Raw genomic sequence first — 15,606 nt, 5'->3', positions numbered from 1 at the left:
TTACTGGAAATCCTGCAGCAGTTTTCAGCTACAGACACCACTACAAACAGCAAAAGTCAGGTTAGGTGTGATCCAGTCTGTGACTTCAATTAATGGGTTGACACCCCAGCCAAAGCTGAGCCATCCTATACATAGGATGCCACACGAGCTCCCTGTCCCTTCAGGGAGGGTTCCTCTCCCACAGCAATCAATGACCTTTCAGGCTGTGAGGCTCAGCTGTCAGCTTTGTTCTTTGAAGCACAACTCTATCTCCGGGAGCACTCGCTGTCCTTGGTTTTGATTAACTAAAACAACCACTGCTCTGTATTAAAGTAAGAGCACAAATCTGAATAAAACCATAATGTTATTTAACCAGGCAGATAAGGACACGCAGTCCTGCAAGTGGGAGGGGAAGGTCCTTCTACAGCAAGGCTAGCATTGATATTTCTACTGCATTTCCTTCCCAGAACAAAGCTTTCAGCAGAGTCTTGATGTCACAGTTGACATATGTTCTCATGCACATCATCTGGTGCAGATGTGCTACATAACTGGATAAAATATGTCTCTATTTCCAGACTGGAAGGGGCCATTTGAACTGGAATAATTCGTGTTAACTGTGGAATCTCCTCCGGCGCCCGAGACACCCAACCCTGCTATGGTTCTGGTTCTGCTGTTAGAGCCACACAGCATGCTGCTGCCTCCCCTGCATCATAAACTCACTTCAGTAACACCAAACCAACACTGGATATTCTCTTAACCACCACAGCGCTTCAAAGCTATTTGATTTCCCTGACCTGTTGCACTGCATCAGTTAAACCCTTCAACACGCAGCGCTCAGACTTGCTGCCATCGTACTGCTTGTGGAGATACCAGATGGTCAGGGGAAACCCAAGGAGGAAAGAGAATTTGTGACTGTCCTGGAAAGGCGGCCAAAGTGTTGAATGGTCTTCCAAAAAGCCACAATAGAGAAACCAAATAATTCAACTCAGCAGTTTTTATTTATAGAACACAAGTTCTTCCTTTGCCATGGCTTTCACACAGCTGCCTCCATCCGTCCACAGCCCATATACTGCATAACAATACAGAAAGTTCAGCAAAACGGCAGCTCGAGAGTATAAAATGTTAATTTTCTGATTGCAAGAGAAGCAGCGTATATCAGGATTTCACCAGAAAACCAAACCACACCGTGCCAAGTAACACAATGGCTGAGTCAAGAACACTACTAATTAAAACCAGCAGCAAGCAGCAAGTTGCTGGACAATAACATTAAAAACCATTTTTTCCTGTAATTTACAAATATGCAAAGTATCAGGTTACTTAATTTTAAGAAGCATTTTGCTTACTAACATGAAACATTACTAATTTGTAATGTATCCTCATTAACCAGGTATACAGGTTCCTGTGTCCCTGTGGGTTTTACGGCACATGGTGCCAGTCTGGGTAGGTCAACGCCTTGGACACTCGGAGGGAAGAGCAGTTGGACAAAGCCATTCCTGAGCAGGGCTCTCAAACAGCCGTGTTCCACTCTGCCCTTCATCATCAGCCACTCAAGGACCTTGGTTTAACCACAAGATGGACTTATTTAAAACAAAAAAACAAACCGTAACAAAAACCACAGATACAATGTGTATCAACGAATCAACTGCTTCTGGCCCACAGGTGCAAGAAACATCTTTGCATTCTAAGCACACTGAAATCCCAGGACCAGAACCAATTACTACAGCAACTGGGTTTGCATATTTAGAATCCATTACAATATCTACAGTAAAAAACATCCTACAGAGTAAAAGGGGATGGAAAGGGAACAGTCTTACCAAATAAGTCTTACTCTGCTTTTTTTGGATGCTATAGTTTGACAAAGCTGAAGGGGACAGGAAAATATTAGTAAGAAGGAAGACAAAGTGAGAGCTTTAGAGAAAAATATTAAAGCATCCTCAGGAAGGGGACTGGCAGCAGTCCAGACATGACTACAGCTGGTTTACTGAATGCTCAAAGCTATTGCTGTCTGAAGATAAAAGGCACAAGCATCATAAATCCTCCTCACGGGTGCTGTGCAGAAAGAGCCTGAGACAGGTTACCAGCCAAGGTCAAGACTTTGCAGCAGCATCACGAGTGTGGTCAGCCACATGTTCCCACAACTGCAGTTTTCAGCAAATGCCGAACACAACGACTCGCCTGTAGCTTTGGAGCGGCGTCAGGCCTCTCATCCTGAGAAAGGATTGCACTCCTAGCTCCTTTTTGGGAGCTGAGCTGCTGGCTAAGCACTTGTGCTACATATTGGAGAATTACCTCAGCTCAGGAAAGTAAGTGCAAGTGGGAGGGGTACGGAAAGCATCACTAAAGAGTGCACCAATAAAGCCAAATTAGTCAGCTAAACCTAGCTTCATACTAGATTTATAATCCAACTTTTTCCACATATCTGCGTGTCAGGACTTAAAAGAGGCTTAGGTATGAGTTAAGAACAGCCTTGGCAATGCCTTTCAGCCTTCACAAACAAGGCTGACACCACTGCACAGCTGGCACCCCCTCACCTTCCACCAGCCACCCAAGATCTTCCATCCCTCCACCTGACGATACACAAAATCATCTCAAAACTGAAGCTCATGGGAGGGGTAAGGTCACGTTCTGTTCTGAACTGCAGGAATTTAGGGTGTGCCTGACACCATGCATCTTTAAAAGATAAATACTGCTCAGAAGCTGCAGCCTCTTCTGCTCCTCACCCAGAGGATCTCCAATATTCTCTAGGGCAGCCAGGACCCTCGGCTGCCTCTCCAAGACAAGCACACCATCAGGTCTGGACCAGAATTTGCTGTGAGCATATCCTATCTAGTATCCAGGCTCCAACTGGAGCCTGGTACTGCTAAGGAATAAGAAGGTGCCCTCAGAACGCATCTACGGCAGCTACAGAGCACAACACAGCACCGCAAGCTCTTCACATGCCTGGCTGCCCTCAGCACCTGCTTCAAATACCCGGGTTCTGAGACTTGTACGTTAGTATCTCTGCAGCGAGTCTTTGGGGATCTAGAAGCTGAGGGAAGCGGCTCATCACAGCATCAACTAAATGGGGATGGAATATGCCACACAGCTTGACATGCACGTTGGCTCGTTCCTCTGCAAAGTGGTCGGACACAGCCCACTGGCTGGAGTCCCCGTACGCTGGCCCCGGGGCTCTCTGTACGGAGCGAGGATCACGCATGCTGGGAGATCTCACTTGAGGTGGGGCCATCTGGTACGGCTCAGACCAGTATTCGCGAGAATGGGGTGGAGGGGGGTTATACTCACTGGGCAGGCTGTATTGCCCAGCGTTAGCTGGGTGTACGGGTACTCCATAGCCTGAGAAAGAGTGAGGTGCTCCCGAGTGAGAGATCTCAGGGCCATACTGCAAGAAGCTAGCACCAGAGGAAGAGGATTTATGGGAACCGTGCTTGTAAGAGACCAGGCTGTTTTGCTCTAAGCTGGGAGAATGAGGGTAGACAGGCCTCTGCCTGCCGCAGGTGCAGACCGCCACCTGATCCGCATGGGAATGATCACAGTGACTGGTAGCTCTGTAAGGCCACATGTCAGACAGTTGGTTCTCCAGAGAGCCAATGCCTGAGTCGAGGTGCTCCTGAGAGATATAAGACAGAGAGTCCATGTGGGGCTGCTGGTACCTGTCAGAGGACCTGAAGCTCCCACTGCTAGGAGGGACACTGCCTGCCACACAGCCTTTGACCTGAAGTGGAATGTCACTGGGCTTTGGTTTGTGGGCCAAGCATTTCCTCTCTGAAGAGACCTTCTGCAAAGAGCTTTTATCACTCTCTGGGGGCACAGAGCACAGGAGCTCTGCCTGGGAGCCTCTTCTGCCCTTTTTCTCTTCCTTGGCACTGGTACTTCTGGTAGGAGACAACCTTGCATTGGCTCGGAGTTCATCAGCTAACGAGCGCTGAGGCTGATTGATCCTTTCGGGGTGGTAGAATTTGCACTTAATTCCGTAAGTGCATTTCTTTCCTGCAAGGAAAGGCAGAGCATGGAATGAGCAGTTAAATTTTTACCAAGTGCATGAATTACACTTGCACAGACACCTCAGTTTTCATGTTCAGAATGCAGGCCTTACCATAAGGGCACTGCTGCTGCTTGTGTTCTGGCACAATAGGCTTCTTTCTGAGGAAGTTATCCAGGCTGGGGCCATGCCGCCCCAAGGGATCATCTGGGGGCATAAACCTAAAGAAAGTTACATCTCAGTCAAGAGCAGTTCACTCCCTTGGGTCAGGGTTTCATTTTTTCCTACAAGTTTCCCATTTAATTGAGCCCTAAATAGCTTTCTCATTTAATTACAGCAACAACTCTCCAGTAAAGATTGGCATAAAATAGTTTAGGTTGGAAGGGACCTTAAAGATCATCCAGTTCCAACCCCCCTGCCATGGGCAGGGACACCTCCCACTAGACCAGGCTGCCCAAGCCCCATCCAGCCTGGCCTTGAACACCCCCAGGGATGGGGCAGCCACAACTTCCCTGGACAACCTGTTCCAGGGCCTCCCCACTCCCATGGTGAAGCAATTCCTTCTTATGTCTAGTCTAAATCTGCCCCTCTCCAGTTTATCCCCATTGTCTCTCATCCTATCGCTCCAAGCCCTTTGTGAACAGTCCTTCTCCAGCTTTCTTGTAGAGCGATGGGACTGGACCCAAACCATGATGAGCTAAGATGACTCCAATTCTTTATGCCTTTGTACCTCAGGAGAGCTGGGCAGCAATTCCCACCACACTTCCTTCTACCAAAGAGAATCTCCATGGGATTTTTTTTTTTCCCCATTCTATATCAGCCTTCTGCTCTTTTCATGCATTGCTTGCTTCATTAAAACAAGACAGCATGCTCAGAGATCTTTAAAATCAGAGAAAGAATGGGAACCTACTTGTCGTTAACGAAGGAATACATCAGCAGGCGCTCCTCAATGAATTTCTTCCACTCAGGACGCTCATTCTGCAGGTCCCGATAGGTATCATTAGAAACCACGATGCCATCAGACTCATGTGCAAGTTTCACAATGAATCGATCATCATAACAGACCACACGCTTGCCTCCAACCCGCCTGGAAGGAGTGAAGACCAGAATTTTCTTCTTTTCAAGGTCACGGAGAATGTACTGGTCTAGAACAAACACAACTGTGAACACACTCACACAACACAAGGGCCTTTGTGCAGATAACATAAATAAAGCAACAAGATTCATATAAAATCATTTCACTTCACAACTCAGCTTGTATTCTCACTTTTCCAATACCACCTGTCAGGCTGCCTGAGGAGCCCGATTCCCAGCCATGGAGCCTGCACGGCACCCGAGAAGGCTCGAGGCACCCAGAAAGGCTGCACCAAGTCCCTTGCATACATCAAAAAGTGACTTTCATTTAAGATTGGTAAGCCAATATCTTTTTCAGTGCCATGCTACACGCAGAGATTTCTGAGTAGCTAATCTCAGCTGTTTGCAAGTTCAGGGCAAACTCCCCTCGATTTCAATAACTCTGACTAACCCCCCTGCAAACTAACTTTTTGCATGTAGAAATTCTGTCCAGCATCAAATACATTAGAGGCAAATACACAGTGTGAAGAGTGGTTTGGGTTGGAAGGGACCTTTAAAGATGTGTCCCTGAAAGAGGAGAACAATTCAAACAATAAAAAAAAGAGAGGTAGGAAGCAGAGAACTATTACATTCTTTGTTCACTGAATTATTCCAGCTGATCCAGGCAAGAACTTGCTTGGGGTAGAAGTTAATGACTAATTCTCACTGGTCAGCTCAGCTTACCGGATTCTCCTGCTACTCAGATCTCCCATTCATAAGTTAATTACTAACTAGCCAGAACTTTGCAAGCTCATTAAGTGACAAAGCAGAAAGCCTGAAAAGCTACTTTTGGTTTTCATATTCCCACACCTGTTATAAGTACATCTGGTCGTGGCTGTTCCTTCCTCCAAGATGGCACAAAGACTGTAATATCCTTGTGTCCTCTGTCCCAAAACCACTGGACAGCCAGAAGGATGCCTCGGCAGGAGAAGACCTCTTTGTTTCCATGGCTGCAAAGAAGAAAATGAAGGATTTCTATACTCAGGTTATGTACAGACCAGTCAGGCAATTGTTAAGCAAAGCAATATAGGAATTCAGACAACCTTCAGTGAAGCAGCATTAGGAGCAGCACAATCAGCACTCACTGTTCATCTTGTGCAAATAGCAGCACAGAGGTCTTCACAAAATTACTGCTTTTAGCACCTCAGTGTACCAGTAAGTCCACACTGGGAGGGAGAAAGCAGCTCTAACTGTTCCAGCTGCTCTGAAACAGCTTTTGCTTCAACTCTGGATTCCAGATATTTATTGCTAGCCCCGAGTGCAATATGAACTTGAACACCCTTTGCCCTGTTCTGGCAGCTAATGCCGGTCACTGACCTCTGCCAGCATTATCTGCACCCTCTCAGGTGTTTTGCTTGTAAAGTTCTTCTGATAAGTGAAGGAAAACAAGACATTTTATGCATTCTTATCTCAAGGACATCAGCACCGAGGAAAGATGCTTCTTCATTATATCATGGCCCCAAAACTCAGTTACAGATGCACTTTGCACAAAATAGCAACGTCTCTGGTAAAAGCTCTTAACAGCACTTGGCAGTTTGAGAGCAAAGTTTGACAACAGTGTCAGAAACTATTATCAACACAAGAAGCTGCTTCTCAATTATTCCTGCAATAAGGTCATACAAATAAGTTTCCAGAACTTCTAAGCGGAAACCACCACTCCAGTTTTACAAGTGCCAGCATCTACAGTGCAATCAGCTCTCCTCTTGGTAAGAGTTCTGCGAAGCTTTCACCATTTCTGTATTCCAGCCTGGTTTGTCATTCTGGGGATCCAATGGTCTGCATTTCAGGATGACACTCTGGTAGGACACACTCTACTGAAGGTAACTGGTCTCAGTTCCGTAAGATTCTCCCCACCCATGCACTATCCCTGCCTCAAGTCTCACTCTTCCCCTCTACATTTGAATGAGATTTCAACTCCCACCACCACTGTGTATTCCAGTGAACTCCTCCATGAAGAGCTCGTATCCCAGCAGAGACTTTGCCAAGAATCACAGAACACCAGGTTGGAAGGGACCTCAGCGATCATCCGGTCCAACCTTTTAGGTGATCCATAGTTTAAACGGGATGGCCTGTTAATCTGAGCTTTAGAAGTGTCCAGTGTAGAGGAATCCACCACTTCCCCAGGGAGATTATTCCCATGTTTAACTGTCCTCATGGTGAAATCTTCTGGAATCCAACCGGAATCTCCCTAGGAGCAACTTATCTCCATTACCCCTTGTCTTCTCCATGTGACTCCTCATAAAATGGGAGTCTCCATCCTCCTGGCAGACACCCTTTATGGACTGGTATATGGTGATAAGATCTCACCTAAGTCTTCTCTTCTCAAGGTTGAACAAACTCAGTTCTCTCAGCCTTACTTCATATGCTATAGTAGAAGCACTAGCACTGTAGCACAACTGTATGGCCAGAAAGAAGCTCAACTTCTCTTCCCATCCTCACCCTTCCCTGAAAATGGTACAGTTGTACCCAACCCACTTATTCTAGAAGTATTTAGCAAGAAAATTAACACCTAAAAGGACACCAAACGCATCTCCATTAAGAATCTCAAATTACAGAAAGGTCGACATTAACAATCAAAAGAAAGATGCTCCAAGCACTGCTTCTAGTGTCAGATCGGCTCTGCTGCAGAGCCACAGGTCACTGCAGTTTGAGATAAATGCAAAAAGCAGAGATTGAGTCTCTGCTACCCATCTCAAATCTACAGAAGGCAGCAAATTGGGCTGATCTGATTTGGCAGCAGCCAAGGAAAAATTCCCTTAGAAGGAAGTAAAAGCTAATTTCCACTATGATTTGCATATGTTTGTCAAGAGCTGTTCAGGGAGGCAGCTGTACACACTGCAAATGAATCAGCAGGGAACATCTCACCGTCAATACAGGAAGTTTCAGAACGGAATTCCCCTTCTAGCAAATTGCTTAAAAAAGCCAGACTGCTCATGTCAAACTCGGAACTAGCAGCAGCGCTGTTACTGCCTGGCCTGCCCTGACTCACATCTCCTGTGAGCTCTCCTGTGCCTTCTGGGATCACTTTCATGGGTAAGAGGCTCCTCACTCAGAGAACACAACCAATTCTGTTTAAGCCCGAGCACTTATCTAAGGTAAACTTCACCACAAGAGTTCTACTTATCAGCTCTGGTCTCACAATGGGCTATTTTCCTCCTCGCAGAGCTGCGGGCACAGGACTGTGCTCCCCACAGGCACCCAGGTCACATCCTTCACTCTCTAACCCTGTTTCACTGCCATCAGAATTCCTGATTTGCCCTGGGACCCGCAGGCTTCGTTCATCGGTCGCACAGCAGACTGAACCCCACCTTTTCTCAGTCCTATTCTCAGAACTGTCAACCATGGCTTAGAGAAAACCACACCTGCAAACACATCCACTCAGCACTTTCACCAGAGACAGAGCCTACGGCGCCGCATGCAGCAGCTCCATGCGCTGGGGCTTTTAGGAGAAGGTCTGTGTACACAAACACATTGCAAGATCTCCTAAGCTAAAACACAGATAAAAAACTGCAATGAAAAAAGCTAATTTAGAAACTCAGTGCATTCAATCGATGGAGCCCAGACCTCAGAGTGTGGCACCAGGGGCAGGGGAACAAAAATCCAGGTGAAAACAGGGATATCAAGACAACAAACCCAGAGATTCTTGGAGCTCTGTGGATGTTAAGGCTCCTACACTGCCAAGTTACTCTTCCACCCTCAGCAGCATCACAGGCTGCAGCACCACAATACCTGAGGTGGTGAGGGCAAGTCACAGCCCTGCCTGGTGACACCGTGAACCAGAGCGGCCCTCTGGCATCCCATCCTCTCCACAGGAAATTCCACCAAAATCCAATTTGGAGACTGGTCTCCAACGCAGGAGACAGCTCTGTATTACAGAGCCTTCTTCTAATTAACTCTGTAATTATTTCTTGAGCAACTTCCTGCTACAGAAACTTACATAAAACCATTAGGTAAGAGGACAACGTATCTTCAGTTATCCTTCTCCTAAGCCAGAAAAGAGAAGGAAACATCTGTTTCCCAGGGAGCACCCCTGCTGTCGCCAGAGTCCCGTGGCCGCTGGTTATGGGCTGGCAGAGACTACGGGAAGGAGAGGCTGCATTGCAAGTGCGATGCTTGTCCTCGTGACAGCTAGATGTGCTGCTGAAGCACCTTGGAAAATATTACCAGGGCACCCAGCGGTGGCTGTTTGGGGTGAGAAACCCCCAAGGTTTTCAATGTGGAGCTCACAGCGTGGGGCATACCTGGAGGTGATGCCCAGCCAGCACCTCACCAAGCCCCACCAGCCCCCCCAAACACACCTCATGGCCACGTTGCTGCCATCGATGACAATAGGCTTCAGGTTGTCACTCTCCGTCTCCTCCGGGGCTGGCATGGGTGCAGGGGTCTTGTTGGCTACCCCTCCACGTGGAACCAGGGGAGCCTCCGGAGCCTCCAGCGGGGCCGAGGTCTCCTCTCGCTCAGTGGAGCCATGTTTCACCAGCTCTCCCAGCACTGTGTTGGTGTCGGCATCCAAGCCCAGCTTCTGCAGGACAACGTGGATCTCTGCTGAGGAGTATCCCAGCTTGCGGAAGAAATCCACCTTCAGCTGGAGCTCGGCACTGCCGCGGGGCTCCCTCCCAGGGCTCCCCGCTTCTTTGGCCAGGTTGCCGAGCCCACTGCTCTCGCAGGGTTCTCTGCTGCTCATCCTCTCTCCCAGCGGGGCGGCCGGCAGCACCTCAGGCCAGGCCGGGACAGAGAAGACGCTGCCCACACTCATGGCTCCTCATGGAGGACTCTCGGCCTCTGCTCAAACCCTGGACCTGTGGGACAAGAAGGGGCGTTAAACAGTGGCTTCGGGCCCCCAAACTGGGGCCTCTTTTGTTCCTCTGACCCAGAGACACCTGGCTTGGGTCTCTTATCCCCTTCCCAGCCCTGAAATCATTTGGGACTCCCTCTTCCAGCCCAAAAATCCCTAGTCTAGGACAACTCTTACCCCAAAGCCACTCGAGTCAGGACCCCCACCACCCTCTGGCCCTGAAGCCACCCAGGGTGGGACCTCCCCATCCCCAAAACCATGCTGGCTGGGACCCCCACACCCCCCTTCCCAGGTCCAAAGCCATCCAAGGCAGGACTCTCATTGTCCCCATTCCCAGTACCTCTACTCCCTCACCCTAAAGCCACCCAGGCTATGACTCCCTCCCCATCCTGTCCCCTCTGGCCCAAAGCCACCCAACCTGGGACCCCCCAATCCCCTCCACCCCCCGTTTTCCCTGAAGCCACCCACTTCAGAACAGCCCCCCTGTCCCGGAGCCATCTGGATCAGGACACCCCCTCCTCCTGAAGCCACCTGTCCTGTCCACCCTGGAGCCACCCGGGACCCCCAACCCCAAAGCCACTAGGGCCCATCTCCCCCACCCCAGGGCCTCGGTACCACCCTTCCCACGTCCCCCCCAAGTCCAAAGCCACCTGGGCTCACTCCCATGACCCCAAAACCACGTGGAACAGGACACCCCCCACCCCAGGATCCAAAGCCACTTGTCCAGCACCCCCTCTCCAATCCAAAACCACCTCGAATTACACCCCTCAACCCAACCTTGGGGCCCTGAAGCCACCCATCCCGTGTCCCCCCATCTAACCCAAAGCCACTTGGACTTGCACACCCCCCCCCCCCCCCCCAGCCCCGCAACCCAACCCCGGGGCCCCAAAGCCGCTAGGGCCCATCTCCCCCACCCCAGGGCCTCGATACCACCCTTCCCATGTCCCCCCTCATCCAAAGCCATCTGGGCTCACTCCCATGACCCCAAAACCACGCGGAACAGGATCCCCCACACCAGGATCCAAAGCCACTTGTCCAGTGTCCCCTCTCCAATCCAAAACCACCTCGAATTACACCCCTCAACCCAACCCTGGGGCCCTGAAGCCACTAGGGCCCATCTCTCCCACGCCAGGCCCCGAGGCCACCTTTGACGTGTCCCCCCTCATCCAAAGCCACCCGGGCTCTCTCCCACGACCCCAAAACCACCCGGGACAGGACCCCCCACCCCGGGATCCAAAGCCACTTGTTCAGCGCCCCCTCTCCAATCCGAAACCACCTCGAATTACACCCCACAACCCAACCCTGGGGCCCTGAAGCCACCCATCCCGTGTCCCCAACCCCCCCCCCCCCCCCCCGCCTCTAACCCGAAGCCACTCAGACTTACACCCCCTCAACCCACCCCCGGGGCCCCGAAGCCACCCAGGACGGGACCCCCATCCGCGTCCCCCTTTCTCGTACCGCGGTGCCGCCTCCCCGGGGCCGCCGCTGCTCCTCCATGGGGCCGGAGCGGGGCGGGCGGCGCCGCCGCTTTATACGGGGCCGGGGCGGCCGCGCAGGGCGGAAGGGCAGGAGGCCGGGGAGGAGCCGCCACCGCTTCCCGCCCCGCCCCGGCCCCGCCCCGAGCCGCCCCCTGCTCCAGCCCAGCCCCCCAGTCTCCCCCTGCTCCATCCCAGCGCCCCCGGTCTCCCCCTGCTCCATCCCAGCCCCCCCGGTCTCCCCCTGCTCCTCCCCAGTCCCCCCAGTCTCCCCCTGCTCCATCCCAGCCTCCCCAGCACCCCCCTGCTCCATCCCAGCCCCCCAGTCTCCCCCTCCTCTTCTCCAGTCCCCCCAGTCTCCCCCTGCTCCTCCCCAGTCCCCCCAGTCTCCCCCTCCTCCTCCCCAGTCTCCCCCTGCTCCTCCCCAGCCCCCTCCAGTCTCCCCCTGTTCCTCCCAGCCCCCTCCAGTCTCCCCCTGCTCCTCTCCAGTCCCCCCAGTCTCCCCCCGCTCCTCCCCAGTCTCCCCCTGCTCCTCCCCAGTCCCCCCAGTCTCCCCCCACTCCTCCCCGTCTCCCCCTGCTCCATCCCAGTCCCCCCAGTCTCCCCCTGCTCCTCCCCAGTCCCCTCAGTCTCTCCCTGCTCCTCCCCGGTCCCCCCCCCCCCGCTCCTTTCCAGTCCCCCCAGTCTCCCCCTGCTCCTCCCCAGTCCCCCCGGTCTCCCCATGCTCCATCCCAGCCCCCTGGTCTCCCCCTGCTCCATCCCAGTCCTCCAGTCTCCCTCTTTTTTATCCCAGTTCCCTGGTCTCCCCCTGCTTCTCCCCAGCCCCCTGGTCTCCCCCTGCTGCATCCCAGCCCCTTCGTCTCCCTCTTTTTCATCCCAGCCCCCCCCCCCCAGTCTCTCCATGCTCCATCCCCACCCTCTGGTCTCCCCCTGCTCCTCCCCAGTCCCCCCGGTCCCCCCCAGTCCTCCCCAGCCCCCCTGGTCTACCCCTTTTTCATCCCAACCTTCCTGTCTCCCCATGCTCTAACCCCACTCCCAGTCTCCCCTGCTCCATCCCAGCCTCCTCATCTCTCCCTGTTCCATCTCAGCCTCCCCCGGTCTCCTCCTGCTTCTCCCCAGCCTCCTTGTCTCCCCCTGCTCCATCTCAGCCCTCCAGTCTCCCCCTTTTTCATCCCAGCCCCCTGGTCTCCTCCTGCTCCATCCCCACCCCGTGGTGTCCCTCTGCTCCACTTCAGACCACTGGTCACCCCCTTTCGTAGAATCACCAGCTTGGAAAAGACCCATCGGATCATCGAGCCCAACCATTCCTATCATCACTAAACCATATCCCTCAGCACCTCGTCTACCTGTCTTTTAAACACCTACAGGGATGAGGACTCCACCACCTCCCCAGGCAGCCTCTGCCAGTGCCCAATGACCCTTTCTGTGAAAAATTTCTTTCTGATATATAGTATGAACCTCCCCTGGTGGAGCTTGAGGCCATTCCCTCTCGTCCTGTCCCCTGTCACTTGGGAGAAGAGCCCAGCTCCCTCCTCTCCAAAAGCTCCTTTCAGGTAGTTGGAGAGAGCAATATGGACTGCTCCATCCCCATTGCCCACCACCTGCCCCATGGCCATCCCCTGCAACATCTCCAGCTCCCCAGTCCTGTTCCTTCCCCACCACCTTGGTCCCCTTCGTCCTGTTCCAGCCCCACTGTTCCCCAGCCCCTTGGTCTCAGTTCCAGCCCCACCACTGGAGCAGACCCTGCCACGAGCTCCCGAGGTTCATGCCAGTCGTGTTGCAACAAGGGCAGATCTGCCCCGACAAGCCATGCTCCTTAGAAAAACGCTCCCTTCTGCTTCCTGATCTCCTCCTGGGACAGACCTTGCTCCCTGTTGGGAGGCAGGGGACAAATGCAGGATACGAGCAGAGTGGGGATGTGGCAAAACCTCATGAGAGCATGGTAGTGTGGTCTTCAGCTGGATCAGCCACTCAACCTCCAGCCCTGGTTCTTTTTTCCTTCCCTCACCATCAAAGGTAGATTTTAAAGGGTAGCAGAGTTGCTGAGCTCCGAAATGTATGCTTCCTGAGACAGAGAATGTGTCCCCTAGCCGGTCTGAGGGGTAAGGTGGTACCATCCTGCTGCCCCTCATCATGTTAAAGACCAGGCTTTGGCCCTAGAGCTATCAGGGATCATCACTCCATCCCCAGCACACTCAGCACCCAGTTGGAAAGCAGAGGAGGCCTGCAAGAAAAACTGGAAAGGGAGGGGAATGGGACAGAGGGAAGAGGCTGGTGTCTTGTCCTATGGGCAGAGCAGCCTTGTGGTCACCAAGGAGCCACTGAGAACACACCGCGGCTGTCTCAGCCGAGCAGAAGCTGTAGGCAAGCTTTAGGGACATGTGAATGCACAACCACAAGCTCCAGGCACACCAGCAAAGGTGCTTTCTGTATTTTAAGCCCTGTACAAGCTGCACTTATACCTTGGACACAGCATCCGAGGTGGATGGACATGGTAGAGTGTGGTCTCCTGCTGTTGTGGCTCTTTCTATGCCAGCAGAGCCCACCCAGGCTGGAGTCGGACACATGGCTCGCACCTCTCTGGTCCCCGTGTGATGCAGGTGGCTGCAATTCATCTGGTGGAAGCTTATCAATGTGGGCTTCTGGAGATAAGAGCTGACGAGAAGGATGTATCGGCCACCAGTACCCTGACTGTTCGCTCAAGCCACCCTTGCAGACTGTGCGCAGCTGCAGGAATCGGATTAACATTGCACAATGTGCAAAAATCTTACGTCTCTGGCTTCTGATTTATCATTCCTAAACAATTTAATGAAGGTAGTTGCAAATTTGCTTCCCCGAGGCCATGTAGCAGAGCCCAACTTAAGAGCAAGGGAAATCTCCCGGTTACAGGAATACATTTGCATTCATCTTCCTTGTGGTTACCCTGAAACAATCATTTTTTCTTGTCTCTGGCCATGTCTGAAACCGCACTGTGTACTCAACAGCAACACACACACAGAGGCTAGATTCAGATCAGTGATAATATCCTTAGTCAGTACTTAAGTAGGTGCTTTCCCAACTCTTCTTTCCCTTGGAATCTACTCCAGTCAGCATGAATTTAGCATTGTTTGTGTGCTTTTGCTTCCAGGCTGAAGCCTATTGCACCAAAAAGCATGGCCACAGATGTGCTTTTTATAGGAAATACCTCTAGTAAGAGCCACAAAGCTGGATGTAAAGTGAGAGCAGCGACAGCAACCGCATGCTGCCTGTTTTGATCTGCTAAAATGAGAAACCAGGATAAGGGTGAGGGTCTGTTGGCTTCTCCACCCTGAAAGTCAAAGGGGTCCTATGCTGGCCACACCTCGAAACGCCCAAGGGTTACCTTTTTCTTGTATGTGCATTGGCAAATTGCTTTGAAGAGAAAGTTTGCTTCAGTTTTTTGGTATCGCGAGGGCTGTTGCAGAGGTTGCAGCTTCTGAGGATACGAAGATTTCCAGAACAAAGCTTCTGCTAGGATCACTGATGCAAAAGCACAAGGTGGGAGTCTGTTTCTTCCCCAGGGCTCGGGAAGGATCCCTTGCAGGGGGCGAGGGGCTGGAAGAGCAGAGCTGTCCCACAGTGCCAATGCCAACAGCCTGGGAAAGACTCCTTGTGGCTTCCAAGGCAAGAAACTCTCATTTAAGATTGAGATGAGATCTTAGGGAGAAATGTTTTCCTGTGAGGATGCGGAGACCCTGGCCCAGGTTGCCCAGAGCAATGGTGGCTGCCCCATCCCTGGAGGGGTTCAAGGCCAGGTTGGATGGGGCTGGGAGCCCCTGATCCAGTGGGAGGTGTCCCTGCCCATGGCAGGGATGGAACTGGATGGGCTTTGAGGTCCCTTCCAACCCAAACCATTCCATGATTCTATGATTAACTGGTGTGATTTGAAAGTGTATTGATCTGCCCCTCTCTGCATCACAGACATGGAGGGACCATGGCTCAATTCTTTGTGCAAACGAACCTGGAGTGTCTTCAGGGACACAGGGACAGTGACATCTCTGCCCTGGAGCTCGTGCTGCACCTCCTGTGTGGTGGTTTCCAGCAGCTAGCTGCCCTCCTGCTCCTTCCCAATGCATCCGGAGGTCTTGGCCCCTCTCAGCTCACCCAGGGCTCTCACATTCAGCAGGATTTCAGTAAAGCTGCTGCCTGGGGAACAACGTTCTGCAGAAAACTGTGACCGCAGCAGCCCATTATCATTTGGTTTGGAGCAGTGAGTTGTCCTGAAGCGGGGAATGCTGGAAGAGCTG

General features: G+C 52.1%; 1 protein-coding gene across 2 annotated transcripts; it reads right to left on the bottom strand.

The window, feature by feature from the left end:
• Nucleotides 1-955: 955 nt before the first annotated feature.
• Nucleotides 956-11,435, bottom strand: ZC3H12A (zinc finger CCCH-type containing 12A). Of its 2 annotated transcripts, none has more exons than XM_069875359.1 (6): nt 11,325-11,435; nt 9,370-9,864; nt 5,882-6,021; nt 4,869-5,103; nt 4,073-4,179; nt 956-3,966 (listed from the first exon to the last, which is right to left on the bottom strand). In XM_069875359.1, exons 2-6 carry the CDS (start codon nt 9,825-9,827, stop codon nt 2,942-2,944), a joined length of 1,965 nt encoding a protein of 654 aa, XP_069731460.1. In that variant the 5' UTR covers nt 9,828-9,864; nt 11,325-11,435; the 3' UTR covers nt 956-2,941. The 2 variants fall into 2 exon arrangements, with proteins under 2 accessions (XP_069731460.1, XP_069731459.1); XM_069875358.1 differs by having other exon boundaries at nt 9,370-9,870; nt 11,325-11,412.
• Between the last annotated feature and the right edge of the window lie 4,171 nt (nt 11,436-15,606).

This window comes from Phaenicophaeus curvirostris, chromosome 23, assembly GCF_032191515.1.
Source record: "Phaenicophaeus curvirostris isolate KB17595 chromosome 23, BPBGC_Pcur_1.0, whole genome shotgun sequence".
NCBI classification, from domain to species: Eukaryota; Metazoa; Chordata; class Aves; order Cuculiformes; family Cuculidae; genus Phaenicophaeus; species Phaenicophaeus curvirostris.
This window is presented reverse-complemented; position numbering and strand designations above follow the sequence as displayed.

Bases quoted from the DNA above. Each gene is read 5' to 3' on its own strand.
- ZC3H12A (XM_069875359.1), bottom strand. From the start codon at position 9,827: ATGAGTGTGGGCAGCGTCTTCTCTGTCCCGGCCTGGCCTGAGGTGCTG. The intron at 5,104-5,881 runs GTGTGGGAATAT...TGTTTGTTCTAG, and splicing joins ACCAGATGTACTTATAACAG to ACCAGTACATTCTCCGTGAC. The intron at 4,180-4,868 runs GTAGGTTCCCAT...AACTTTCTTTAG, and splicing joins TATTCCTTCGTTAACGACAA to GTTTATGCCCCCAGATGATC.